Below are 27,972 nucleotides of genomic sequence, written 5' to 3' on the forward strand. Positions count from 1 at the left end.
GGGCTCTGGATCGTTGCCGACCAAGTTTGTACTCGTTTCCCCTTTCATTTACTCTTCTCGCCGTGTCCATGGCGTGTCTAGATTTGGACACGCGCGTCCCCTGCAAAAAAATAAATTAAATTAAGGGGACACGCCGGATGCCGTGTCCCATACGTGTCCCCGGCGTGTCCCCGTATCCGACATCGCCACGGCTTCCATTTTGCCGTGTCCATGCTTCATAGGATGTATGTTGGCAGCATTGCTGACCCCTAATAAAAGTGTTTGTTTTGTATTGAGAAATATAATAAATGGTAAGTTTGTCATTTTTTTTTTTTTTAGTAGTACGTAATATTTCGCCGTGGCATTGGAATTGATCGGACAACTAACTACTTCTTCATGGAGAAAGTCGACATGCTCATTGCATGCTTGTGGGCATCACTTTTGAGAAAGACTAGGTGAGTTAACAGTTGGGACACATCAGCAGTACTTGGCCATTATCTGGACCCTTGTGCAAGTAACTTTCACATGTTTAACTATGATAAGATGTCAGAGAGTTCAGGGCTGTCTGTAAATGCCCTTGCAGTACGTAATATTCTGCCTTGGCATTGGAATTGATCGGACAACTAACTACTTCTTCGTGGAGAAAGTGGACATGCTCATTGAACGCTTGTGGGCATTGCTTTTGAGAAAGACTAGGTGAGTTAACATCTGGGACACATCAGCAGTATTTGGCCATTATCTTGACCCTTGTACAAGTAACTTTCACATGTTTAACTGTGATCAGATGTCAGAGAGTTCAGGGCTGTCTGTAAATGCCCTTGCAGTACGTAATATTCTGCCTTGGCATTGGAATTGATCGGACAACTAACTACTTCATGGAGAAAGTGGACGATTGAACGCTTGTGGGCATCGCTTTTGAGAAAGACTAGGTGAGTTAACATCTGGGACACATCAGCAGTATTTGGCCATTATCTTGACCCTTGTGCAAGTAACTTTCACATGTTTAACTGTGATCAGATGTCAGAGTGTTCAGGGCTGTCTGTAAATGCTCTTGAATGTACCTCATCCTGTTGGAATAAGCTACCATGCCCTTTTTTTTTTTTTAATTTTTTTACCTTCTGGGGTTGTAATGCTTGCAGGCTAGAAAGAGTTCTGTTCAATAAGTCAAATGCACGGCGCAAGAAAGATCTGAAAAAAGATGATGAATTTATTTCTGAGGCAGAGTAGGATGACTTATATGTGGAACGGATCCGTCTTCAAAATATGGAACTCAGGTAACTCAGGTTTTGAATATCATCATCTTGGTCTTGCAGTTTGATAGCTGACAGTCTTTGCTTTGGGGTATTTGCTTTCCAGTCTAAACAATATAAAAGGTTCTTTCCTCCACCGTTCTCTTGGGCTTTTAAAATGCATTATTCGAAATTGTTTATGAAATAAATGAAATTCAAACACATCCCATGTATTGACTAATACTGAATGAGTCTTGAATGTTGGTATTCAGTATCTACAACCTCATCCTGAATTGGCATGGAGTTCTCAAGGTTCTTTGATACTTTGTCAGTGTGCATCACATTTTTACTATGAAAAGTAAAATGAATTCGAGGAAGCTGATTATAGAAGAATAAAATCTTGCACTTCTTATGTTTTTTGTTAGCACAATCACAAAACCAGGCAAATCTTCCTGTTGCATACTCATGCAGAGCGAGTACATAGACATCCACGTCACACCCCAAACTCGCCCCTAGAAGTTTAGGTATGACCACTTCAAAAACGGACATAAAATTCGGTATACCTACATATGGGGCCTGAACGGAAGCATTATATATTATAAAATAACATGAAATAAAAAGAAACTACATCCATTGAGCGACCACTACCATACCAGGATCACAAACAGTGCATCAAATGATACATATTTATATACACATACAATCCCGCCCCTTGTTTGGGCGAATAACAAAAACATTGGAAACTTCAACATGTTATAGACAATCAGAGTACAAGTCAAACTTAGTATAATTCATAAAAACGGGTAGGCTTCACCCAAATGCTTGGTCATACAGAGGCTGACAAAGGGAGACGAGCATCGAGGGTTATGGCTGACCTCCATAGTTATTACCTACAGAATCAGACAAAATACAGAGTGAGACAATCACAGTGAATAATAGTACTTAAATAACTCAATGTTCAACTTGCATTATGATGCGGAGCAATGCATGTATAATGTAAGAGACAGGTAGTTAATCTGATTCTGTACTCATATTCAGAACGGCCTTGTCGATTCACAACGTCATAGATTGGCCCTTGGCTTGGTGGGTTCACATATTCACAAATTGGCCCTTAACAGAATGGCATTAAGCCCTTGTCAAAATGGCATTAAGCCCTTATCAGAATGTACGAACTCAAGAAGTGGCTCGCATGAATTCTAGAGGTGACTCGCATGGTAGCACTTAGTTCTGTGCAGCACTTTAATCTTTTCCACATGGGAAGCCTAGCAGAATGAAGAATAGGTCTTCTGATACCACATGGGAATCATTTTAATCTTTTCCATGATTTGTTCTTTGGCATTCTTTATTTTACTTTAATCTTTGGTTCTATCTTTTTTAATCTTTGATTTTCTCATGATTTCCTTTTTGATATACTTGACCCTCTCTTGATTTATGCTTTTCATTACTTTGCATCTTTAACTAGACACATTAATTTTTCTCTAGAAAATATTAAGTACACCGTTTTTCCTTGTGAAATAATACCTCACTATGAGATTGTCGTAGTTTTTGTAATTTAATTTACCCCCTTGGCTTGGATCCTTTAAAGTTTGATGGATAATTTTGTTGTCATCCTCACGTCTTGATGTTATTTAATTTGTGTTTGGCTATTTTATTTCACGAGTAGTGTACCCAGTACTAAATTTAATGCATTTTTAACCTCCTTGAGGACAACAATAATAGAGCTTCTAAATTTAATTTAATGATATTTGTGGTGAGCGAGCGAGCTGCTGCAGCTTTTGATGTCTCCTTGAATTTTGCCACAAACTGCATATATATATATATATATCTGCTACGTGATCAGAAGGAAGACTACAGATGATTAATTTGATAGATTTTACATCAGGCATGGAATTGAAGCTCTTGTTTTCACCGAGTTCGACGTCTATTTCATGATACAGATGATCAATTAAACTCTTGGCCTCTACCCTAGGTAATTGTTAGAATTTACCATCACCTACCACACACTTACCATCACCTATCACACACTCACCTACTACACTCACCTACTCCTCACCTACCACCACCTAACCTACATCTATATAATCAATCCATTGTAACAGAACAAATATTAATCAATCAATAATATACATCAATTTTTCTTACATGGTATCAGAGCAATAAGATTTAGGCCTATATTCCTTTTTTTTCCGGCGGGCAGTCGGCTGGCACCCATGCCTTTGCTGCCCGCTGGAATTTTCAACACCTCCACAGAGTATGGCTCAATCCCAAGCTTACTTCCATCAAACACAGAAGTTCCAATTGCCACAGATAGCCCACCAAAATACCACCACCTTCTTCCATCTATGAGCTTTGTGTTAGATTTATATACCACAGCACTACTACTACTACTTTCAGGCAAAGTTCGAGGAGGCTTGTTTGTTCCACCGAACAACCCTAAAAAATTGCACAAATTACTGAGGAAGCAATTCAAAGATACTGTTGGGAAGAATTGGTTTGACATGGTGGCCCAAACCCTCATCCCTGAGTTGAAGAAAGATCTCCAGCTACTCAAGTTGAGGAGCGTCATTGATCCAAAGAGACACTACAAGAAGGGTGACTCAAAATCGAGAACAGTTCCCATGTATTTCCAGGTGGGCACAGTGATAGAGTCGGCATCAGACTTCTTCACAGGTCGGCTTACTAAGAAGGAGAGGAAAGCAACCCTTGCTGATGAGCTACTCTCTGATCATACCCTTGGGGAGTACAGGAAGCGCAAGGTTCGAGAGAGTGAAGAACAGAACCGTCCTGGAGGGGTGGAGAAATGGAAGATAAAAGGTGGACAGTCTTGGAAACGTGCTAAGCAAAGAAGACGCTGATGGCTTTCGATGTTGTTGACCCTGCAAAGGATATTTTTCTCCAGCTCAGATTCGGTTTACATCTCTCTCTCTCTCGGTTTACATCTCCCACCATTTGTTTTTTAACCCACTTCCTCTCTCCACTCAAGGACATGCACATCTTTGTCCACTTTTCAACCCTTTCCTTCCTCTTTTTGCACCCCACTCACAGATTCACACACTACTATCTCTTACAATCATCCCTTTTATTCCCACTTCCGTTTATTCTTATTATTATTATGAACCACCTCAGAACCCATGTGCATCCCTTTTATGACACTTTTCTTATTTTATTATTTTATTTTATTTTATCTTAAAAAAAAAAAAAAAAAAAACAAAGCCACCCACGTGGGCTTCTCCTCACTCTTTCTTCCGTTTAATTTCTAAATCTATTTTTTTATTTATTTTTCTCTAAATCCTCTTTTTTTTTAATCTCTTTTTATTATATTATATTAAAATTAAAAAAAAAAAAAATCTTCATCTCTCCTCCGTTTGATTTCCAACTCCATTATTTTTATTTTTATTTATTTTCTCCAAACCACTTTCCTTATTTCCTCCATCTTTCATTTTTTGATTTCAAATATATTTTTATTATTTTTTCTTTATTTTTCTTTCACATTCTTTTTAATCTTTTTCCAATTCCCTTCATACCATATAGCTTTGCACACCAAATCATATTTTATTCATCTCAGGAATCAACCCCGATCACAATTTTACACCAAAAAAAAAAAACACCAACAAACAAACCAAAACAACAAAACCACATCCACAGGCGGGATTTTTCTTCTCTACTCTGCCGCCGGTCTTTTCTTCTTGCCTCCGTCCTGGGCGGCCCTTGACGGTGTTGCCTCCGTGTTTCCCACTCCACTGGGCACGATCACTCCACCCTGTTCCTCCACTACAGCATATGGTGGACCTCCAAATCAGAACATCACGGTGGCCTTCCGCTTCAGCTCCTTGTTTTCTGCCTTTAGCACACTTATCTCTGCTCGCGCATCCTTATACATGCGTTGAAGCAGAGCCAGCTGGGAGTTTAACTGCTGCACCTCATTTGCCCTACTCTGCAGCCGGTTCGACAAATTTGTAACCGCAGTCATGGTTTCCACACATGACTTCAAGGTATACTGATTGGCCTCCACATCCGACTGCACTGCCATTCTTTGCTCCACCGACCGCATCGGAAAGTTCAACGGAGCAAAACCAGAGGTGTTTGGTTGAGGTTCACGGGCCACCGCACCTGTTATCTCTCCTGTTGACTCGTTGAGGTCGGGAAAGAGAGTGAGCAGACCTCGGGAAGATGAGGCCATGTTCTGGGTAGCTGAACGGGAAGAAGAGGCCATGTTTTTTGGGTTGCTGAGTGTTTCCGAGAAGGGTTGGATACAGAGTATTTACAGATTGTTTCAGAATGACCAGTTCAAAGGTTTCAGTCTGGTTTGGTTTCCTCCGCCTCCGCATTGGTTTATATTGACACTGACGACGCGGCCGACACGCCACTCTGTCGCTCACGTGCCTCGCCGCGTCTCCGGCTCACCTTTTGATGGCTCGACGCTTTCTGTCAGGCACGCCTTTTGATGAAGTGGGCACGCCTTTTGAGGGCGCGACTTTTGAGGGCTCACTATATATATCCATATATATATATTTGGGCAGCCTATATACACCATCATACAGTGTATTTTTTATGGGTCCGACAAGACTCTGTAAACTGTCCCGACATCATACAGTGTATTTTTTATGGGTCCGACAAGACTCTGTAAACTGTCCCGACATTGATTCCGGTTAGCTCCTTTATGGGTCCGACAAGACTCTGTAAACTGTCCCGACATTGATTCCGGTTAGCTCCCTTATGGGTCCGACAAGACTCTGTAAACTGTCCCGACATTGTCTGCTACAACGGTCCGACATGACCCCGTAAACTGTCTTTTACAACGGTCCGACATGACCCCATAAACTGTCTTCTACATCGGTCTGACACCGCCATCCAGTGTCCTCTACACCGTTATGACACCACCATACAGTGTCTTCTACCACGTTATGACACCACATTTCAGTGTCTTCACCAACGGTCTGACACGACCATACAGTGTCTCCTATCTTTTTTTTTATTTTTATGTATTTTCTTGTTTTGTTCCTCTCTTCAAACTCAAATTGGTTAGTTTCTATCCTCCTTGAGTTTGCGGGGGGCTGTTAGAATTTACCATCACCTACCACACACTTACCATCACCTACCACACACTCACCTACTACACTCACCTACTCCTCACCTACCACCACCTAACCTACATCTATATAATCAATCCATTGTAACAGAACAAATATTAATCAATCAATAATATACATCAATTTTTCTTACAGTAATAAATTCCCACCTGAACAATTTGATCTCTTCTTCTTGAACTTCAGAACGATTTCACTTAAATATGTTTGTTTCCTCAGCCAAGGTTACTGTAAAATGGAAGAAAATGAAGTGCATTTGGTACCTTATTATTGTTTACTGTAAAATGGAAGAAAATGATGTGCATTTAACCAGTATGATTGATTGTACATTCTAAATGAAAGCATGTATGGGTTGTGACTTCAGCTTGGCTGGTTCTTTTTTGATTTGCCTCTCTACTTAACAATCATAGATTCATGAAGTTCATATAGTTCATATAGTGAGGTGGAAACTAATCCAGTTCTATTTTACGTGTAAGAAGGGGAAATTAAATTTTTTGTGATTTTTTTCTGTTGAACATTAAGGTTTCTGTGTTTTCCCATTTTGATTTTATGGAGAACTGAATTTTTCAGAAAGATCATCAGGCCATTGATATCATTCTAGCAGAGATTGATATATACGAGCTTTTTGCTTTCAAACATTGCAAGGGAAGGAAGGTTAAGCTTGCCCAAATCTGATCTTTTGATTTTACTTGCTTTTGGTTTCTAGGTTGCTATGTTTGGGATGAAATGTTAACACTTTTGAAAATTTCGCTTTGTAAATGTTGAATAGCGAATGTATAATAATTCTTAAGAAGTAAGGATATAAAAAATTCAGCCCAATCTGGTATAAGAAGTAAGGATATAGAGAAGCAAATGCTGAAACTAGTTGATTCTTAAATCCTGTTTTTGTAGTTAGGTGAGGCCAAACACACATGTCCTTGCTGAGTTGACGATTTGTCAGATTGGGATTAGGTTGTGGTTAGCATGCATGGAGATATAATCATTGCACTGGTTTATGTTTAGGATATTAGAAACTTTTGGTTGCTTAGTGGTGTGTATAAGTTACAATGCATAACATGATTGCCTGTAGACAAATCTTAGTATATTGTCGATAGAGATCACTCTGTTGTCAGTCTTAAAAAATTTCCTAAGCTAGTATGTTTTAGAAACCATTTTGCAATCTAGGGTCAATTTTTTCACATCATGTCACTTGGGCAAAAAAAGTGGGCCAACAAAAAATTCTCAAGTGAAGCCTTCACTTTGACAGCGGGCTTTTAAAAGCCTTTAATTTGAGTGGAGGCTTGATGAAAAATATATAGAATTGCTGTTTTGATTGATGATTTTGTGCTAATAAAAAGAGCCTGTACTTTGAAGAGTAATTGCAGTGCAATACCTGAGATATGGAACCCAATACCATTGTGAGATCATTCATTATGGGTATTTCAAGAGGCTCTTCCATGTCACACACCTTCTAAAAAGTGCACAAATTAGAAATGATTAGTGCTGGAAATTTGTGTTGATGCATATAATATGATAGTGGTGTTGGTGGTAGATAGTGGCATGTATAGAATATGATAGTGGTGTTGGTGGTAGATAGTGGCATGTATATAATATGATAGTGGTAGATAGTGGTAGATAGTGGTAATATATAATATGTAAGTGGCATATAATGGGTTATAATGATGTTTGTAATATCTCCTATATAAGGAGTGTCATTTGGTCTTGTAAAATAAGAAGTTTTGAATATAACAGAAATATATTCCTTCTTCCTCATATTTTCGAAGTTCTTCTTCCTCATATTTTCTAAGTTGGTATCAGAGCAACAAAAAACGCAGCAGCCCTAAAACCGTCATAGCCATGTTGGAAGTCACGTCCGAAACCACTTCAACCCCTGCCGCTGCCATTCCGGTGAAAACGTCCAACTCTCACTCTGTCCAAATCACCACCATCCGCCTAAATGGTGATAATTTTCTCCGCTGGTCACAATCTGTCCGGATGTATATCCGTGGGCAAGGAAAGATCGGTTACATCACTGGTGACAAGAAGGCTCCTGTTGTTAATGATCCGCTGTTCGACAGTTGGGACGCTGAAAACTCCATGGTTATGACATGGTTGGTCAATTCTATGGAGGAGGATATAAGCTCTAATTACATGTGCTATCCTACTGCACAAGAATTGTGGGATAATGTTAGTCAGATGTATTCTGACCTAGGAAATCAATCTCAAGTTTTCGAATTAACTTTGAAGTTGGGAGAGATTCGTCAAGGAGATGATTCCGTCACCAAATATTTCAATTCGTTGAAAAGGTTGTGGCAGGATCTTGACATCTTCAACACATACGAATGGAAATCGGTTGACGACTGCAACCACCACAAGAAAACTGTGGAAGACAGCCGTATTTACAAGTTTCTTGCCGGCCTCAACATTGAGTTCGATGAAGTGCGAGGAAGAATTATTGGCAGACCTCCTCTCCCATCCATTGGCGAAGTATTTGCCGAAGTCAGAAGGGAAGAGAGCCGAAGGAGCGTCATGCTTAAGAAAAAAGGTACTGGTGAATCAATTGAAATTTCTGCTTTAATTAGCGATGCTGCGGCCAACAAGGCTGCAAATTACCAGCGCAGGTTTGATGATAAGCCACGGGTCTGGTGTGATTTTTGCAACAAGCCTCGCCATACACGCGAAACGTGTTGGAAGATCCATGGCAAACCTGTCAACTGGAAAAGCAGCAAACAAGGAGAGAAGAATCGTGGCTTTCCTACCGCTAATGAAGCCAATTCAGGTCCCTTCAACAAAGAGCAGATTGATCAACTCTTAAAGCTGATAAAATTCAACTCCTCATCCAGTACTCCTAGTGTTTTGTTGGCACAAACAGGTAGAAATCCTAAAGCCTTCTCTTGCCTAAACTTCTCTCCGTGGATCATAGATTCCGGTGCCTCCGATCACATGACTAGTTTTTCCCATTTATTTAGTACCTATTTCCCTTGTTCTGGTCATGACAAAATCAGAATAGCCGATGGTAGTTTTTCACCTATTGCAGGAAAAGGATTTATTAAACTAACTGAGAAAATTAATCTCAATGCTGTTCTTCACGTCCCCAACTTAGCCTGTAACCTTTTGTCTGTCAGTAAACTATCTAAGGATTCTAATTGTCGTGTTACATTTTTTGAATCCCATTGTGAATTTCAGGACCAGAACTCGGGGATGATGATTGGGCGTGCTAGGATGCTTGAAGGTCTTTACTACTTTGATGAAGTACCTGTTAGTAATAAAAAAGCTCAGAGCTTTAATAGTACTAGTTCAATCTCTGTTCGAGAAAAAATAATGCTATGGCACTATAGGCTAGGACATCCTAGTTTTCTTTATCTGAAACATTTATTTCCAGAATTATTTAAAGGGATTGATTGTTCTTCTTTTCATTGTGAAAGTTGCATTTTTGCAAAATTTCATCGCTCTACTTATTTGCCAAAACCTTACCAGACTTCCAAACCTTTTTATTTGATTCATAGTGATGTTTGGGGCCCTTCTAAAATCACTACTCTTTCTGGTAAAAGATGGTTTGTTACATTTATTGATGACCATACCCGCTTATGTTGGATTTATTTGATGAACAAAAAATCTGACGTGAAAAATTTATTCACAAATTTTTACAATATGATTGAAAACCAATTTCAAACCAAAATTGGTATTTTACATTCTGATAATGGAACAGAATATTTCAATGAGCAGTTGGGTGAGTTTTTGGAAAAAAAGGGAATTTTTCATCAATCTACATGTCGGGATACCCCTCAACAAAATGGCATTGCAGAACGAAAAAATAAACATCTACTTGAAGTTGCACGTGCTATAATGTTTTACATGCATGTTCCTAAATATTTATGGGGTGAAGCAATTTTAACAGCCTCTTATTTGATAAACAGGATGCCTACAAAGGTGTTAACATACAAAACACCTTTCGATTGTCTCAAAGCTTTTTTTCCTGACACGAGGTTGTTTTCTGATTTACCCGCCAAAGTTTTTGGATGTACTGCCTATGTTCATGTTCCTAGTCAATTTCGTTCAAAACTTGACCCCCGTGCTATAAAATGTGTTTTTTTGGGATATTCCTCAAACAAAAAGGGGTATAAGTGTTTCGATCCTCAAACCAAGAAATTTCATGTGAGTATGAATGTGTCATTTGTGGAAACAAAATCCTATTTCCCCAACACTTCTCTTCAGGGGGAGACAAGTGGAGTAGAAGACCGTTTTTGGGATATTTCTATCCCGCTCCCCAATGTCATTTATCCTACACAAAAACCACATCTGTCTGATAATGATCACTTAGGAGAACCAAGTTCTATGGTGCCTAGTCAAGAAGATTCTTGTTTAGGGGGAGAAGTACTACAAAATGATCTAAATCCTGAGCTTCAGGTTTATACTAGGAAGCGATTTCATCTGAAGAATAATGACCTGAATGTCCATCCTAATGACCCGAATGTCCACCCGAGTTCTGGCATCGAAATTTTAGGTAATCCTATTCCTTCTATTTCCGACCTTGATGTTCCTATAGCAATTAGGAAAGGTGTCCGAAATTGCATTAAACATCCTATTGCAAATTACCTCTCCTATCAAAGACTGTCTAAAAACCATAGAGCTTTCACATCTAGGATTTCACACTTGTTTGTTCCAAGAAATATACAGGAAGCATTGGATGATCCGAATTGGAAATTAGCAGTCATGGAGGAGATGAATGCTTTAAGGAGAAGTGGTACTTGGGAGATAGTTGATCTACCCAAAGACAAGAAAACAGTTGGGTGTAAATGGGTGTTTACGATAAAATGTAACGCAGATGGAAGCGTTGAGAGATACAAGGCGAGACTGGTGGCTAAAGGCTTCACTCAAACTTATGGGATCGACTATCAGGAGACGTTTGCTCCTGTTGCTAAAATAAATTCCATCAGAGTACTGTTATCTCTTGCAGTAAATTCAGATTGGCCTCTACATCAACTTGACATTAAGAATGCATTTCTCAATGGTGATCTTGAAGAGGAGGTGTTCATGAGCCTACCGCCGGGATTTGAGCAGAGACTTGGAAGCGACAGAGTATGCAGATTGAACAAGTCATTATACGGACTCAAACAATCACCAAGAGCGTGGTTTGAACGCTTTGGGAAGGCAGTTATCAGTTGTGGCTTCTCGCAGAGTCAAGCAGATCACACAATATTTTATAAACATTCAAAAAACAGTAAAATTGCAATTTTGATTGTTTATGTTGATGACATCATTTTAACTGGTAATGATGAAGCAGAGTTAGCAGCCCTCAAAGAGAAACTCGCAAAAGAATTTCACATTAAGGATCTGGGAGCTCTCAAGTATTTCCTCGGAATGGAATTTGCAAGATCCAAGGAAGGTATATTCGTTAATCAGAGAAAATATGTTCTTGATCTCCTTGGAGAAACAGGTATGCTTGGTTGTAAGATGGTGGAGACTCCGATCGAGCCTAACTTGAAGTTACAAGCTGCTAAGGCTGAAGAAGTCAAAGAGAGGGAACAATATCAGCGACTTGTCGGGAAATTGATTTACTTGTCTCATACGCGGCCTGATATTGCCTTTGCAGTCAGCATGGTAAGTCAGTTCATGCACTCACCAGGGGCAGAGCACTTTGAGGCCGTTTATAAGATCTTAAGATATTTGAAAGGAACTCCAGGGAGAGGCTTACTGTTCAAGAAACATGGACATCTTCAAGTTGAAGTATACACAGATGCAGACTGGGCAGGAAGTGTTACAGACAGGAGATCAACATCCGGATACTGCTCCTTTGTAGGTGGGAACCTAGTTACATGGCGGAGTAAAAAACAGAATGTGGTAGCTAGAAGTAGTGCAGAAGCAGAGTTCAGAGCTGTTGCCCATGGAATCTGTGAAGTAATGTGGATTAAAAGAATTCTTGAAGAATTAAAGCTTTCTCACCCGACACCTATGAAGGTCTATTGTGACAACAAAGCAGCTATATCTATAGCTCATAATCCAGTTCTACATGATCGCACAAAACATATAGAAGTGGATAAACATTTCATCAAGGAGAAAATCAATGCTGGCATAATCTGTATGACCTACCTTCCAACAGGTGAACAATTAGCTGATGTGTTAACGAAGGGACTACACAAGAAGCAATTTGATAAGCTGACTAGCAAGCTGGCTATGGAAGATATCTTCAAACCAACTTGAGGGGGAGTGCTGGAAATTTGTGTTGATGCATATAATATGATAGTGGTGTTGGTGGTAGATAGTGGCATGTATAGAATATGATAGTGGTGTTGGTGGTAGATAGTGGCATGTATATAATATGATAGTGGTAGATAGTGGTAGATAGTGGTAATATATAATATGTAAGTGGCATATAATGGGTTATAATGATGTTTGTAATATCTCCTATATAAGGAGTGTCATTTGGTCTTGTAAAATAAGAAGTTTTGAATATAACAGAAATATATTCCTTCTTCCTCATATTTTCGGAGTTCTTCTTCCTCATATTTTCTAAGTATTAGAAACACCAAAAGCTTCATGTCATGAAAGGAAATAAAATGAGGGTGAAAAGAATGAGAAACCTTTCTGTTTTTTCTTGGCTGCTCCATTTATAACTATCCACATATATATATATATATATATATATATTGTTGGTGAATAATAACCAATATATATAATATGTATATCTTAGTGTTCCTGTGTATTAGTGAGTGCTATAATTCTGCGAGAAAACGTAAATGAGAGAGACAATGGACAAGAGATAGACGGCCTTGATCTGACATTTTGATAAGTTGAATGGCTTGTGATATGAAATTGGCTGCTTAAGGTTGCCATGGCTGCTCTGCTTCAAAGCTCTGTTTCTTGTTTCTCAGCTGAAATGGGTTTAAGCAACCATGTAGATATGTTTTTAATTTTGTTACCATAGCTATTTCTAGTTTTCAAGATAAGGTTTCTGTGCCTTTTGTTTTGATAAGGCCTTGTTTGGAGGGATTGTAGAGACAGTGACATTATTGATGTTTCATTTTCTGGATTTTACAATGAAACCAAGACCAAGTGGGGAGGGTACCAGTGACAACAGAGCTGGTGTCCGGCAACATTTTTTCGTTTTCTGTTTTTTTATTATTATAATTTACTTTTTTGTTTTCATTTTGCAACATACAAAGAACACATAAACATAACACACCCTGTCTATCATGGGAATATTTGGGATTTTCTTAATCTTATTTTCTAAAACTATGAACATTAACATTGGGAAAGTACTTCTCTCTTACTATCTAAATGCAGTTGCATCTTTGCAAAACACACATTGGACATTGGCTAGCCAGACCTCAAAAGGAATAATTGCTGACCAGTTAGTATTGAAGAAAAAAAATGTTGTTTTGTTCCTACTTTTGTTGTTTCAAAACATTTGTATGTCTATACATATTATGTATACCAAGTTTGGTAGGAACATAAGTTTTGTCGTGCTTTGTGATTTTCCAAAATTATCCCTCAAAACAAATCAAGATCAATGTAAATTTTGATTAGAAAATAAACATAAGGAGACGATAGCTACCAATTATTTCCATACAGAATGGTAAATGGCATTTTAGGTGCTCTCCCTGTTTCTTATTAAAGCAATTCTATTTTTTTATGTCAAATTAGTTTTTAGTGAAGAACTGAGGGACTTATTAGAGATCCACTTGAATTAGAATGTCCATTTAGTTTTTATTAATTCATCAGGTTGAGTAGACTCGTAAGTGTGACCACCTCAAAATATCTATTCATTAGGTTGAAATTTTCTTTTCTGACATTGATGACATATATAAGTGAGTTCTCCTTGAAGCTTTTTGACACTTTCATTTCCTTTGTTGAACTAATACTTGGTAAATGGGATGACTGTTTGTACTCTTAATTTTGTTAGGATCAAAGTAATGGTGTGTCGAACTTAGAGAATGTCAAATGCAAGTTGTTGCATTGGGAGGGGACAAACTTGGTGGTTGTAGAAGGCCAAATTGCATCAAGGGATCCCAAGTCAAAGGTGCATCATGTGACTCTTGGACCTTTGTGTTGGAAAGTATGGGTGAACCACGTAACAGTCAACGTGCCGTTGTTTCGTTCTACTCATGAAATGTATGATCTTCAAGATGCAGTAGGAAGTACAGTTGCATGGCCTAGTCAATTCATTATTTTGGACTAAATATTAGATTAATTGATTTACGATTTGTAGTTTTACTTTTTGGATGTTTAAAGTTGTATTTTGGAGATTAGTGAATCTTATGATTTGGGTATTTTTTTGATTTGTATGTTTGAGGTTGTTATCAGCTTGATATGATAGAAGTTGAGGCTGAAAGTTAGTATGCAAGTTGTTTGGTGTATGAATATTAGATTTTTTTGCTTACTTCATAGTTACTGCTTCTGCTTGGTTTGTAAACAGGTTGTATTTTATAAACTACTGTCTATATATTGTTAGCTAAAGTTATATTCTTGTATATATATTATATATTAAAAATAACCTTCTACAATATATAAAATTATGTCATGAAAAGTGTAATGATTTATGACATGCAAGAAAATGCCGTAAAAGATTATATACAACATACAAAGTATATCATAAATATATTAAAAATGACATTCTACGGCATACAAAATTATGTCGTGAAAAGTGATGGTTTATGACATGCAAGAAAATGTTGTAAAATATTATATACGGCATACAAAGTATGCCATCAATATATTAAAAATAACCTTTTGCGGCATGCAAAATTATGCCATGAAAAATATAATGATTTATGTCATGACAAAAGTGTCGTAAAAAGTTATATGCGACATACAAAGTATGTCATTAATGTTTAATTTATTACTTTTTACAACTTTATCCGCATGCCGTAAATGATGCTCAACTTTCTACGGCATGTCATATAATGGCTTTTGTGTGCATGTCATGAAAGAGTTTTTACGGCATGCATTGTAAGCCATAAAAATTCAATTTTGGTGTAGTGATTATTGCTCGGGTGAGATCATCCTTTTCTCCTTCCTGGTAATGTAGGTGATACTTGAATTAATATGTTTATTCTCTCTTCAATTCAAATGAATTTTTGTGGGTTTAACACTAGTAAGGGGATGCACTGAGCAGAAACCCTACCCTTGCCAAGGGATCTAGCTTTGCTAGACATGTGGTTTGTTCATTGAACTAGATGAATTATGGCCCTAGTTTCATACAGATAATTTGATAATATTACTCTCTGTAGGATAGAGTTTCAGTAAAGCATTCTCTATGCAAAACCTAACTGATACTTGCGGACCTAACTATCGTTGTGTCAGTTTTTTTTTTTTTTTTTTTTTATGTGTGTGTGTGTGTGTGTGTGGGGTTTTGTTCTTTTGATGAGAGTGCAATATTTCAATACAGGATTCGATTGGAAGATATTATTGTGTCAGTCTTAAGCATGCTAATGAGATCATTGGCACCACCACTGAGGAGCTTGTCCTTAAGGCTAAACAGAGTGCTATTGCTCCTTGATGTTTTTTTGAGAACCTAAGTTGCTGCTGTTGCTGCTGCTCCCATGTCCGGTTAAGAGAGTGCTTTGAAATTCTCTACCTAAGATCTCCACATGCAATGCAACAATCATTTTGCTCTCGAGCACCTTTACTTACATGGATGCGTGCTCAGGATTTGTTTTCTTTTTCACTAGTCCATTAGTATATGTAATATTTTTAGAGTAAGCTTTTCGTCCCTTTTACTTTTTATAAATTTATTTGTCATTTAATTTTTCTTTTATGTTGTCTGCTTGACTTTCCAAGGTTTCCTGAATAATGTAAATCTTTATGTTGCCATTTTATGGGAAAACCTTTTCAATAACAGAGATTCAAGAGCATTTGATTAAATTTTTACTTGCAAGGTGTAAATATAGTATTCTTTTCTTGTTTTTATTGGAAAGTAAATTAATTAGTCGTATCAAGCATTGTGTGGCCCACTACCAAATTTTCCCTAATGGATTCATAATCCTATTGTCACATGGTTAATGATATTGATACATGGTGGTGATTGAGTTGGTAGTAGTAAAAAGGTCTAGTTTCTTACAATCCCATCTCTCAAACTTCAAAGCTGAAGTTTTATTGTGGAGAGGGACTGTATGTGCCAGCATCCATATTTATGCCTTTGGTGGCTTAGAGATGGTGTTGAGAGAGTATTGTTTTCCAACTCATAAATTATACCAAGAAAGTTATGCAAATTGAATAATATAAGATGTGTTACCATATACAATGTTTCTAGTGTACTGTTAGTTCAAAATTGCTGAACCACATGAACTGGCAGCTCAAATTTAGCAGCAACGAGCAAGTGCAGTACATTTACAACTCCACTGAATTCAGCATGACAACAAAATGTCCAACTAGTAATTGGTTTTACACTGCCAATACTAACATAAGGCTTCCTATATGCTTTGCTGCCTCAACAGCATGCTGATTGATTCTGCAAAAGGAAAAAGGTGCATGGGGTGGCTTATCACTTTGATCAAAAGCAAAGAAAATGGAAAAGTTTAATGCAAATTGCATGCAACCTTAAGTCGTGTGAAGAACCACCAAACTGTGATGCTTAGTGATGAAAGCTCCATGTGTGCGAGTTACGTTACCTGTAAAAAACAAAAAAAGTTACTGGAGAAGATATCAATGATTAATGTAAAAGCCATCAAGCAGGGCTTCAGATTAACACTACACTAACTGTTACATTCTTGGAGGTTAGCCATGCTTTTCAGATAACATTCTAGCCAGCATGCCCATGTGGTCACATGCATACACATTACGTATATTGCAAAATATATAGATTGCAAAACATGAAAATTGAGAACAAGATAAGTCAAGAACAGTTGTTTGGTAGATTTAGAAAATTGGGTAGTCTCCAGAGTAATTGGATGTAATACATTAATTATCATATCTGTGGGCACTATTGCAGAAATGGATTTCAAGTTATAGGTTCCAATCAAAGATGCAAATGTCTGATTCTCTGCTATTGACCAAAAAGGTGCATTTGACTGTGTTTCACACTTCAAAATTTTGAAACCAAAAAAATAAATATACAAGATTATATTTTTGAAAATGAAGTCTAATGATATGAATAATGAAGCATTAAGCTGAAGCCAAGAAATATATTTGCAATTCTAGAATCAGAAGAAGGATATGATACTGATTAAACCCATCAACGAATGGCCTGACCTCAGTAGCATAGACAAAGTATGATGACCTTATTATTGTCTAGAACCAGGCGTTGAGAAAAAGTTGATCATTTTTTAAGAATAAAGCTGCTTCAGTTTCTCAAGGACTTGATTCATTGATGGGCAAATAGAAAGCGATTCCACTATGCAGATGATGCAAGTCTGAAAATCCCCAACAAACTCTCTTTAGGCCCAGCTTCCCACAATTTTGGGGAGAAGAGCTCAGAAGAACATCCCTTCTCGATTAGCAATTTAGCCCATCCAACAATATTGAACCCATTACCATACTCAGAAATTGATGGATTGAGCGACTGCTTTCATGACATCAGTTCCAAGAGCACAACCCCAAAACTATAAACATCTGCCTTGTTAGAAACCCTGCAAGTGGTTGCATATTCTAGTGCCACATACCCAAATGTGCTTGCTACAACTGTGGTAGCATGGGTCTCAAAAACTTCTAGAAGCTGAGCTAACCTAAAGTCTAGCAGGTACACATTAAACTACTCATAAAGTAAGATGTTGCTAGGCTTGATGTCACGATGAACTATGCAGGAAACACTGAGTAATGATGGAAAGGCAAAGCTTGGGCCATGTCAATAGCTATCTTGTGGATCACTGACCATTCTACATTGTTGTCTGACCTTTCATGTATGAAGGTTTCAAGATTTCCACCAGAAAGATAGTTGTAAATCAAGAACATCTCAGCTTCTCCCACAAAGTACCCAATGAGAGTCACATGGTTCTTATGCCAAATTTTCTTCCTAAAGTTCGTATCTCTGCATTAAACTGGCGAATGCCTTGAAATCTACCAATTGAGAGCCTCTTCACAGCTACAAGGAAGCCTGGGACCAATTCTGCCTTGTAAGTTGACCCAAAACCTCCTGTGCCAATTAGGTTGCGGACACTGAAATTCTCAGTTGCTCTAACCATGTTGTCGTAATTCAGTTCAGTTGGAGTGTATGCAAAGGTCACTACAACTTTCTTTTTTAGGCTAGTGAGTCTACTAAGCTTTCCCCTTCCAATGGGGAGGAAAAGAACTATAACTACTAAGACAAAAAGCACAAAAGATACAAAAATGGCCATCACTATTACAAAAGACTTTAGTTTACTTAGACTGTGCCACTTCTGAACTTGAGTGGGACTGGAAGCCCAGTTAGTGGTGTTGAGTACCAGTTCGGCACAAACTTAAAAATCAATTCCTTCCAAAACAATCAAAATCATTTGCGTGCTAAAGATGAGGTATATGACCTAAAAGGTTATTGAAAGAAAGATCCAGTTGAATAAGATTGTGAACCTTTGAAAAAGATGCAGGAATCTCCCCAGAAAGCCTATTGTGATCCATCAACATAACTTGAAGACTTGTAGCATCGGCTAAGCTTCCAATGATGGATCCAGTTAGGGCATTTTGAGAGGGATCCAAAACCATGAGAGAAGTTAATTGACCAAGCTGAGTTGGGATTTCTCCAGTCAAATTGTTGTCTTGGAGAGAAATCAACTCCAATTCCTTAAACTCTCCTAACTAAATAGGAAGGGATCCAGACAACAAGTTTCTACTTAAGTTGAGAAATTGAAGCATCTTCAAGATGCTAATCTTGGGAGGAATTGACCCACCAATACGGTTCTGTGCTGCTTCAAAAACGGTTAACTATATGCAATCAAGGAGCAACTTTGGGTATAGTGCACCAGATATTTGGTTAGCACTCAAGTTAGCTGAAAAGCTCTGCAGATCTCCTAGAAGAGACCCATTAAACATATTATTGTTCACCAACAATTTGTATGAGGTCTTACCAATGGTCAGTAAGAACTTATTCGTAAATGAGAAGAAAGACAGAGAACCAGAGAAGCCATTCTAACTAAAATCATGGACGACCATAGATAAATGATCATCTGAGTTAGATTCGAAGAAGGTGTTCATCTAAGAACCCCAAACAGGTATGTTAGAGTACGCTATCTAAACATCTTCCTCGTATAACAAGTTAGGATCTTTCCCATAAGAAATAATGCTAATATCACAACTGGTATTGTTGCTAAATCTTGAAAGAAGACCCGACAACGAATTTCTGCTAACATTGAAATTAGGGGTGCAACTTGGGTTGGTTCGGTCGGGTTAGGAGGTTGTCCAAGCCCAGTCCAGTCGATGTTGTGCTGAGACCTGTCTAGGCCCGAATAGTAACCTGAGGTTTCCTGTCCAACCCCGACTCGAGTTAAACTCAAATTGCCCGAATTGTAAATGAATTTTAGTTGTTTTGCGTGTGTGTGTGTGTGTGCGCGCGTGCGCGCGTAGCTGCTTTATTAAATTATTAAAATTTGACTCTATTTACATTTTTTTTATATAGAAAATCAATAATACCATCAAAACAAATAATTTATATAATGTAAGAGAGATGCCACTATAGTAGTTTTTACAATTTATGAGTGAAAAAGGAAGAAGTATGATTTTATGTTATTTGTATATATAATATATATTCAAAATGATTTAATAATCTAAATTACGTTAATATCATGTAATGACTAATAATTTATATGTATATTTAATATTTTTATATATCTGTATATGTATAATTCGGGCTTCGGGTTGCTCGGGTTGTTCGACATCTTTGCCCAAGCCCGCCCAAATTTAATTCGGGCTTCTGAATTTTTGCCCTAGCTAGTACCGAATTTGAAAATATCTTGTCCAAGCCCTAAAAAAATTCGAGCTGGGTTCGGCTTGCTCGGGTTAAGCCCGCCCAAGTTGCACCCCTAATTGAAATACACCATACATGGAACTTGCAGGTGCCAAAGAAGGTACCGCTGCAAACCATTTGAACTCAAATCCCAGTGAAATTTTTGCACTGCGGCCATATTCTGAGGTAGGTCAGCAGTAAAATAATTTTGCCCCAGATTGACAACCCTCAGGGATCAATAATAGGTATTATTGCTATTATCGTTCCTCCAGTTATCAGGCAACCTACCCTTGAGACTTGCCTTTGACGCCCAAAATATCTTAAGGTTTGAAAGCAATAACACGTCATAAAGTATACCATGGTCAAAGGCAGTACCATAGTATATCAGATTCAACGGATATATACAATTTAAATAAAACCTTTCTTCACGCTTGAGGCGCCTAAAGCAACCATCCCTCCTTGCTGCCATTGTCTAGAATTTAGAAGACCCTACTGAAGATAGACACTTACTTAAGTTCCAGAAATGCCAGCTATACAACAGCAAAAAATACACATCAGTGACTGTATATTTGCACAAACACACAATATATATTCTCACAACACTCGGCCCACTATATCGGATCTCATAACACTCAAAACAAATCATTTCCATGTAACCTGCAAAGAAACATAATAATAGGAAAAAATAATTGTTAGCACTCAATGTGGCCGTGGATGATGGTTAGGAAGTGTATATAGCTAAAAAACACCCAACGCTCAGATAACGTAATTTCACCCTCTCAATGCAGACATAGAACAACCCAATTTCCTGCAAAAAATAGCAAAAAATTAGATAACCCCTCAGATTTATGCTCGCCTTCACTCAACCCACATGTACTAAACTCCCATTACTCAAAGGCTGTGTGGTCTTCAAAATGGAGTGGGGTAGCCTCCAAGAATTTAGGAACCAACTATCACTTGAATGCCTTTGAATATTAGTCATAGACATTATACGAAATCTAATCATATCAACAATGCATTTAATAACAACCTCCTCAGGAATCATCTCTTTTCTAAAAATTCTATTATTTCTTGCAATCCACAGTTGATATACGGTGCAAGTGAAGGCCAATTTGACAATAATAGCTCTAATATATTTACCTTTAGCAGATAGAGCCACAAGCTGAGTGATACCAGGCCATTGAAGAACAGGCCAAGAGACATTCAACTTAGATTGAATACAAGTCCAAATTTTAGAAGAAAAAGGCAATCAAAAAACAGATGTTTGTGATTTTCACAAGAGTCCTTGCAAAATACACATTTAGCATATTGAGAAATGCCAAACAATCTCAGCCTATTCCCAATATTCAATCTACCAAGGATTGCCATCCAAGTTACAAAACTAGCCTTGGGTATATTATGAGGGCCCCAGAGAATGGCAGCCTAGGGCATTCTATCCCCAGACTTTCTCAAATAATTCCAAGTAAAAATGATAGAAAATTTTCCATCAGAGGAGGGAAGCCATCTGACAGAATCTGGGCCATTATTGGGATGAAGAGTAGAAGGAGTGCTCTCAATCAATTCCTTCAAAGCGCAAGAGGAAGCAGTAGGCCATTTCCAACTAGTATTATCAACAATATCTTTGACCTTAGACTCCATGCCAAGGGCAGAGTCATCAATAATATGGTCCCCAAACTTAGCCCACAGAGACCCAAGGGGACGCCAGTTATCAAACCACAAGAAAATCGTTTCCCCATTCCCAACACAGTCCTTAATCAAAGGGTAAATAATAGGTCTAAGGGACAGAATCTTCGTCCAAACCCAAGAAGGAGCACTAGGCATTTTAACCCTCCAAAAGCTCTTGCCTTTAAGCAAGTAAGATTTGACCCATTGACACCACATTGATTGTTCACCCCCAGAAAAGAGAAACCAAATGTGCTTGGCAATGGCAGCTTTATTCCAGATCTCTAAAGATTTAAACCCCAAACCCCCTCATTTTTAGGGTAACAGATATTCTCCCAAGAAACTTTAGCTCCATGGGTTCTAAGCTCACAGCCAGACCAAAAGAAAGACCTAAGAAGGGATTCAATGGCTTTAATAATCTTCTTGGGAAGAATGAACAAAGATGACTAGTATACCTGTATGGAAAACAGAACAAACTGTATTAATTGAGCTCTGCCAGCATAGGAGAGACATTTGTTGGTCTAACTCTTAATTCTCTTAGTGATTCTCTCAACAAGCTGATTATAGTCACTAGCTTTCAACCTAGTGGAATTCAACGGGACCCCCAAATATCTAATAGGAAGGAATTCCTCCTTGAAGTTAACAATATGAGTAATCTCATCCCTAAACTTTTTCTCACAACTAGAAAAGAAAATGTGGCTTTTACTTGGGCTAGGATTTTGGCTGCCAAATCTACTCACCCAAACTTTAAATTACACTAGAGATGTGAGAAGACAAAGATTGGGGGGAAACCCCATAGCTCTCATAACATCAAGAACAAAATCCCATCTCACATTATCATAAGCTTTCATGATATCCACTTTCATAGTACACCTAGGAGTGGGTGAACTCTTGTGATAACCTCTCATAATCTCGTGGCAAGAAGATGTTGTCGGAGATCCTCCTACCATGGACAAAAGCTAACTGCACATGGTCGACCAGGGTAGGTAAAACAACTTTGATTCTATTGGCAATAATCTTGGAAATACACATATACAGTGTATTGTAGCAAGAAATAGGCCTATACTAACCAACTCTCTCAGCATTTGGAATCTTGGGAATAAGAGCAATAGTGGTGCTATTAATCTCTTAGAGGAGCTCTCCAGATTTGAAAAAATATTTAATAGCAGCAACCACCTCCTGACCTATGAAGCATGGACACTCCAAAATTGATGCCATAGCAGTGTCCGACACGCGGACACGCCGGGGACACGGGGACACGCCGTGGACACGTACGGGACACGCCAGATGGCGTGTCCCTTTAATTTAATGATTTTTTTGGAAGGGGACACGGCAGGGACACGGAGGGGACACGCGTGTCCATTTCTGGACACGCGTGTCCATTTCTGGACACGCCATGGGACACGGCAGGGCTCGTTTTTGAATTTTTTATATTTATTTGGGGTCAAAGTATAATATTTATAAAGTAAAAAAAAAAAAAAAAAAACAAGCCCTAATCGACACTGAGTAAAAGGAGAAAAATCAAACCTACCTTCTCTCTCTCAGTCGAAGCCCTCTGAAGTTGATCGAAGCTGTCTCTCAGTCGCAGACCTCCGACGTCGATCGCAGCTCTCTAACGTCGATCGAAGCCCTCCGACGTCGATCGAAGCCCTCTGACGTCGATCGCAGCCCTCAGTCTCTCCTTCAGTCGATCCAGTCGTCTTCGAGGTGAGCCCCTCTCTGCGTCTCTCGCTCTCTCTCTTTCGCCTGTCTCCTTCTCTTTCGCTCTCTCTCTCTCTCTCAGCTTTCGACTGATGAGATTGAGTTTTATTTTTATTTTTATTTTTTTTTACGTTTATATATTATATGTAACATACTCTTTTTTTTATTTATTTTTTATTTTGATATATATTAATAAGCCTCTTTTTTTTTTTTTTTTGATATATATTATATATGACTCTTTTTTATTTTTATTTTTATTTGTTTATATGTTTATATATATATATGTAAGAACTTTTTTTTTTAATTATATGTTTATATATATGTATATATATAAAACTGTATTTAAATTCTGTTTTTTTTATTTAAACTCTTTATTTAGATGAGACTGTTTTTTTTAATTATATGTTTAAATTCTGTTTTATTTAAATTCTATTTAAGCTCTTTTTTTTGTTTTTTTTTATTTTTTTATTTATCCTTCTAATGTTAATGTTAATTTATAGGAAAAATGTCTAATACGAATCTACATAATAACACATAAAAATATATATATATATAAAAATAAAAAAAAATCGCCGTGTCCCCTGCTGTGTCTGTGTCCCCATTTTTTGAAAATTGCCGTGTCCCGTGTCCGTATCCGTGTCCGTGTCCGTGTCAATGTCCGTGCTTCATAGCTCCTGACCCACAACCACCCAGGATTTTTTGAAAAGGCCTGAAGAATAATCATCAGGACCAGGAGCTTTATTAGCTTTTAACGACCAGAAAACATCATGGATGTCCTTATCAGTAACATCTCTAGCAAGGTCATTAAATTGGTTCGAGGTAACCCTTTGAGAAACAAGATCATTAATTCTCTCATAGCCATTGTAACAGTCAGAAAAAGGTTTGCCAAAGAGATTAGTAAAAGAATCAACAAAGGTATTGTATACATCCTCACTTTTGTTAACCCTGTTGCCATTACAAAGCACCACACTGCTAATTCTCCCCTTATTAATATTACCCTTAATGGCCTTAAAAAAGAATTTAGAATTTCTATCACCCAACCCAAGCCATTGGATTCTAGACTTCTGATGGGCCAAACTCTCATCCACTTTGCAAAGATCCACATACCTAGCATAGGCAATTCTCTCCTCTTCTTGAAGACCAAATTTTAAAGAATCCTTATCCAATTTGATTTGAGAGCTCTCCAAGTGAGATTTAGCATGAGTAACTCTAGTGGATATCTTGCTGAACTCTTTTTTATAAAGACCTCTCAAGATAGGTTTCAACATTTTAAGTTTCTGGCAAACCCTAAACGTAGGGGATCCCTTAAAATATTTACACCAAACCCCGTTAACAATAGGGAGAAAATCCTTATGATCTGCCTATAAGTCAAAAAATTTGAAGGGTTTTTTGGAACTGGGTAAATTAGGGTCAAGATTCATGAGAGTTGGGGAGTGATCAGACACTCCAGAGGGCAAAAAGGTAGTAAAAGAATTAGGATGAGCCTCAAGCCACTTCTCATTGACCAAAACTCGATCTAGCTTTGAAGAAATAAAATCACCCTCACATCTTTTATTGGACGAAGTAAACTGACAGCCCTTAAAAGACAAGTCCTCCAAATCAGAATCTAAAATTCTAGTATTAAAAAAATCTTTAGAACTATCCCAAATAGAACTGCCCCCTAATTTTTCATGAGAGAATCTGACAGCATTAAAATCACCCAAGCATATAACAGGAAAACTAGAATAAAGTCTAGCAAAAGAAACAAGCTCATCAAGAAATGGGACTCTCAAAGCATGTTTGTTTTCAGCATAAACAAAAATAGCAAAAAAACTAACATCCCCATCAAGCACAGTTATCTTGCAAAAAATAAATTGGTTGGACATTTTAATGCAGAGGATTTTACAAAAGTTAGGATCCTAGCAGATCCATATCCTAGCACTCAAGTCTGGCTGTGAGTTCAACAAAAGATTCCAATTTTTAAAGCAACTTTCAAAAATTCTACCTTCATTTGTAGATTTTATCTTTGTCTCCAAAATAATCATGATTTTAATGTCCTCTTTATGCACAAAATCAAGAACCTTTTTATGTTTAGAAGGATCGTTGAACCCTCTAACATTCCAAGATGCTAGTTTTAAAGACATGAGTAAACAATAACTACACAACTAGAACCAAAAGGTGCTTACCTCTTCTTCTTCTTCTGGCTGCCAGATTTGCCAGAAGATTTATTCTTTGTGGAACTCCCAGTTGCATTGGTTCTTTCCATATGGCTAAAGGGCACTACGGTTGATAGTTCCCCTAATACCGCAGCTTTTTCCACTCCTTGAAAGATCTCTCCAGCTCCAGGGTGGCTAAGTTTCGCAATGTCCAGTGCAGCAGAAAGGACAATCTCCACTTGAGCTGTAGCCTTATTAGAAAAGTCTTCAGCAGTTACAGTCCTCATTTCAGTACCTCCTTCAGCAGATGAACTGGATATTTTAACTGGTAATACAGGGCTAATTGCAAGACGGGGTTCACCAACCTTCCTCTTACCCTTATCCTTTATTGTAGTCCAGCCATCTCCCTTGCTAGGGTTGTCTGCAGTACTTACTTGAGTTTCAGACAGTTTTGACACTCGGGCAGATAGGCAGATTTTGGTTTCATGTCCAAAGACACAACAATGGGAGCACATAGTCGGAACACCTTGATATTCCATTCTAATTTCAACAGATTCTCCTTCACTAGTTATAAAAAAACTCTCAGGAAAAGAAGACTCAGCTTGTATATTCACACAAGCTCTAGCAAAAGAACTTCTCTCCCCTGAAGAAGTTAGTTGATCCATGATAAGGGAACTCCCACAGCACTCGCAATTCTACTCAGGCCCTCTCCAGTTCAATATTCCATCGGCACATTGTAAAACTTCACCCATACAGGAATGGTCTTCTTGTCTTCTTTAGATAATTTCATCATCCGATGCCAGAACTTAAGAATAAGCAAGAAACACCCAATATATCAGGGACCTCCATCCAGAACATTTCTACAGCAATCTTGATTCTTGAAAATGAAGAAAGCAAAACCATTATCATTCATTTGAACCTCCAGAAGCCCCTTGTTTTTCCACATATTAAAAGCACTATTCTTAATGAGGGTATACGGAAGTCGTTTATCTATAAAGTACCCTACCAAACTTGACTCCCATTTAGCGAGTTGAGAGACAGAGGGCATTTCAACAATGATTTTATCTTGAGATAGTTTAGGAGGAAAGTATTGAAGCTTTACCTCAAATCCAACTGGGGCTGCCGTAACATTTGCCTATGTTCTGGTATCTTGGCCCCTATTCATTCCACGACCTCCCTTGAAATTGGCTGCAACGCCTCTACCATGACCGTGGTAACCACCCCGAGCATACTGAAACCTCTAATTAGTGACATTAGAGTTCAGATCCCCCGTATCTAGAGCAGCTTCACTAACATCTGAGCCCTGTTCCTTCAGATCAGGATTTGGTCCTATCCCCTCAAAGCTTGTATGAACTTCGGTAGCCTGGACTTGCAACCCCTGTTCTAACATTTTATCATCTCTGCTAACACCACTAGATTGTGCAACCATGAGATTTCGGGGAGAAACAACACCATAGAGCTCTCTTCTCCATTTACCAGATCCGATCATTTCAGACTTGGACCCACCGAAGTCGAATGAGGATCTGGACGAAGTTGTGCAACAAGGTCGCTAAATCGATCCGAAATTTCTTGAATCGATTCCGCCGAAACCCTTGACCCTGCACTAACACCCTTCTCAGAGATGTCCTTCGAGAGATTAACAATCTTAGAACTGATACAATCAGTTTCTACCACAACAGAACCCTTAGCTCTCAACGAATCATAAACAAAAGAGAGATTTCCATGGATAAAAGAGAGATCACCGCTGGTCAACAAAGTGTTGAGAGCTAAAACCCTAGAAACGACGTTTCTAGAGAGAAGGAGGTACTTCTCAATCTAATCCATGACTTTTTTCGGCTTCACTTATAACAAGAGTTTTACTCCTACTTTTTAGAAAATAATTTGCTCATTTCCCATTAGGAAAAAGATTGATAGCTCGAGAAATTGGCTCGAAAAATGGCTCGAAAGAGAAGAGAGGAGAAGAGGAGGAGAGAGGGAGAAAGAGAGAGTAGAGGTCGTCGCGGCTCCCCTCTAGTCCTTCTTCTTCCTCCTCCGTTGCAGTCTCGCTGCAGCTCGTCGCAGCCCCACAGCCCCGCCTCCTCCTCCAGCCCGATTTTTATGGCCCCTCCCCTTCACTTCTCCTTCTTCCTCCTCCTTCCCCCTCCTCCCGATCTGCAGACCCACCCTTCTTCTTCTTCTTCACCATTTTTCTTCTTCTTCTCCTCCCTTCTTTTTCTTTTTCCTTTTGCAACAAAAACACAGGAAAAAGGGGAAAAAAAAAAAAAAAAAAAAAAAGACACCAAAACGAGCCAAATTCGAGCCACCGAATTTCGAGCTACGTAGCGGGGTCGTTCCCATTATCTGTAATT

General features: G+C 38.3%; 2 protein-coding genes, 1 long non-coding RNA gene and 1 pseudogene across 6 annotated transcripts in view; 1 reads left to right on the forward strand and 3 right to left on the reverse strand.

Annotated features, from left to right (window-relative positions):
* LOC114289925 (fanconi-associated nuclease 1 homolog) overlaps positions 1-16,138 on the forward strand; it is a 50,094-nt gene extending 33,956 nt beyond the window's left edge. The window contains exons 18-19 of the mRNA XM_028233780.2: positions 14,178-14,386; positions 15,663-16,138. Of these exons, the coding sequence (XP_028089581.2) occupies positions 14,178-14,386; positions 15,663-15,792 (339 nt within the window). The 3' untranslated portion in view covers positions 15,793-16,138. The remainder of the gene's footprint in view (positions 1-14,177; positions 14,387-15,662) is intronic.
* Positions 1,823-13,192, reverse strand: LOC114290104 (uncharacterized). The gene is made up of 3 exons (XR_003638884.2): positions 13,055-13,192; positions 7,668-7,745; positions 1,823-2,098 (listed from the first exon to the last, which is right to left on the reverse strand). It is a non-coding gene; the product is annotated as an uncharacterized LOC114290104 (long non-coding RNA).
* A 324-nt stretch (positions 16,139-16,462) lies between the features above and the next one.
* Positions 16,463-27,532, reverse strand: LOC114290083 (uncharacterized). Of its 3 annotated transcripts, XR_014349210.1 has the most exons (4): positions 26,727-27,467; positions 25,655-26,501; positions 16,813-16,884; positions 16,463-16,724 (listed from the first exon to the last, which is right to left on the reverse strand). XR_014349210.1 is itself a non-coding variant. In XM_028233977.2 (3 exons), the coding sequence occupies exons 2-3, from the start codon at positions 26,287-26,289 to the stop codon at positions 16,881-16,883; spliced, it is 639 nt and encodes a 212-aa protein (XP_028089778.1). In that variant the 5' UTR covers positions 26,290-26,501; positions 26,727-27,466; the 3' UTR covers positions 16,463-16,880. The 3 variants fall into 3 exon arrangements, 1 of the variants encoding a protein (XP_028089778.1); XR_003638870.2 differs by having other exon boundaries at positions 25,655-27,532; XM_028233977.2 differs by having other exon boundaries at positions 16,463-16,884; positions 26,727-27,466.
* On the reverse strand, positions 17,395-23,266 carry LOC114290065 (putative LRR receptor-like serine/threonine-protein kinase RPK1 pseudogene; annotated as a pseudogene). The gene has a single exon (XR_014349207.1). The product of XR_014349207.1 is annotated as a putative LRR receptor-like serine/threonine-protein kinase RPK1 pseudogene (transcript).
* Positions 27,533-27,972: the final 440 nt, after the last annotated feature.

The sequence above is a fragment of the Camellia sinensis genome, chromosome 1 (assembly GCF_055761805.1).
Source record: "Camellia sinensis isolate YWXY chromosome 1, ASM5576180v1, whole genome shotgun sequence".
NCBI classification, from domain to species: domain Eukaryota; kingdom Viridiplantae; phylum Streptophyta; class Magnoliopsida; order Ericales; family Theaceae; genus Camellia; species Camellia sinensis.

Coding starts and splice junctions, on each gene's coding strand:
- LOC114290083 (XM_028233977.2), bottom strand. CDS start 26,289: ATGGATCAACTAACTTCTTCAGGGGAGAGAAGTTCTTTTGCTAGAGCT.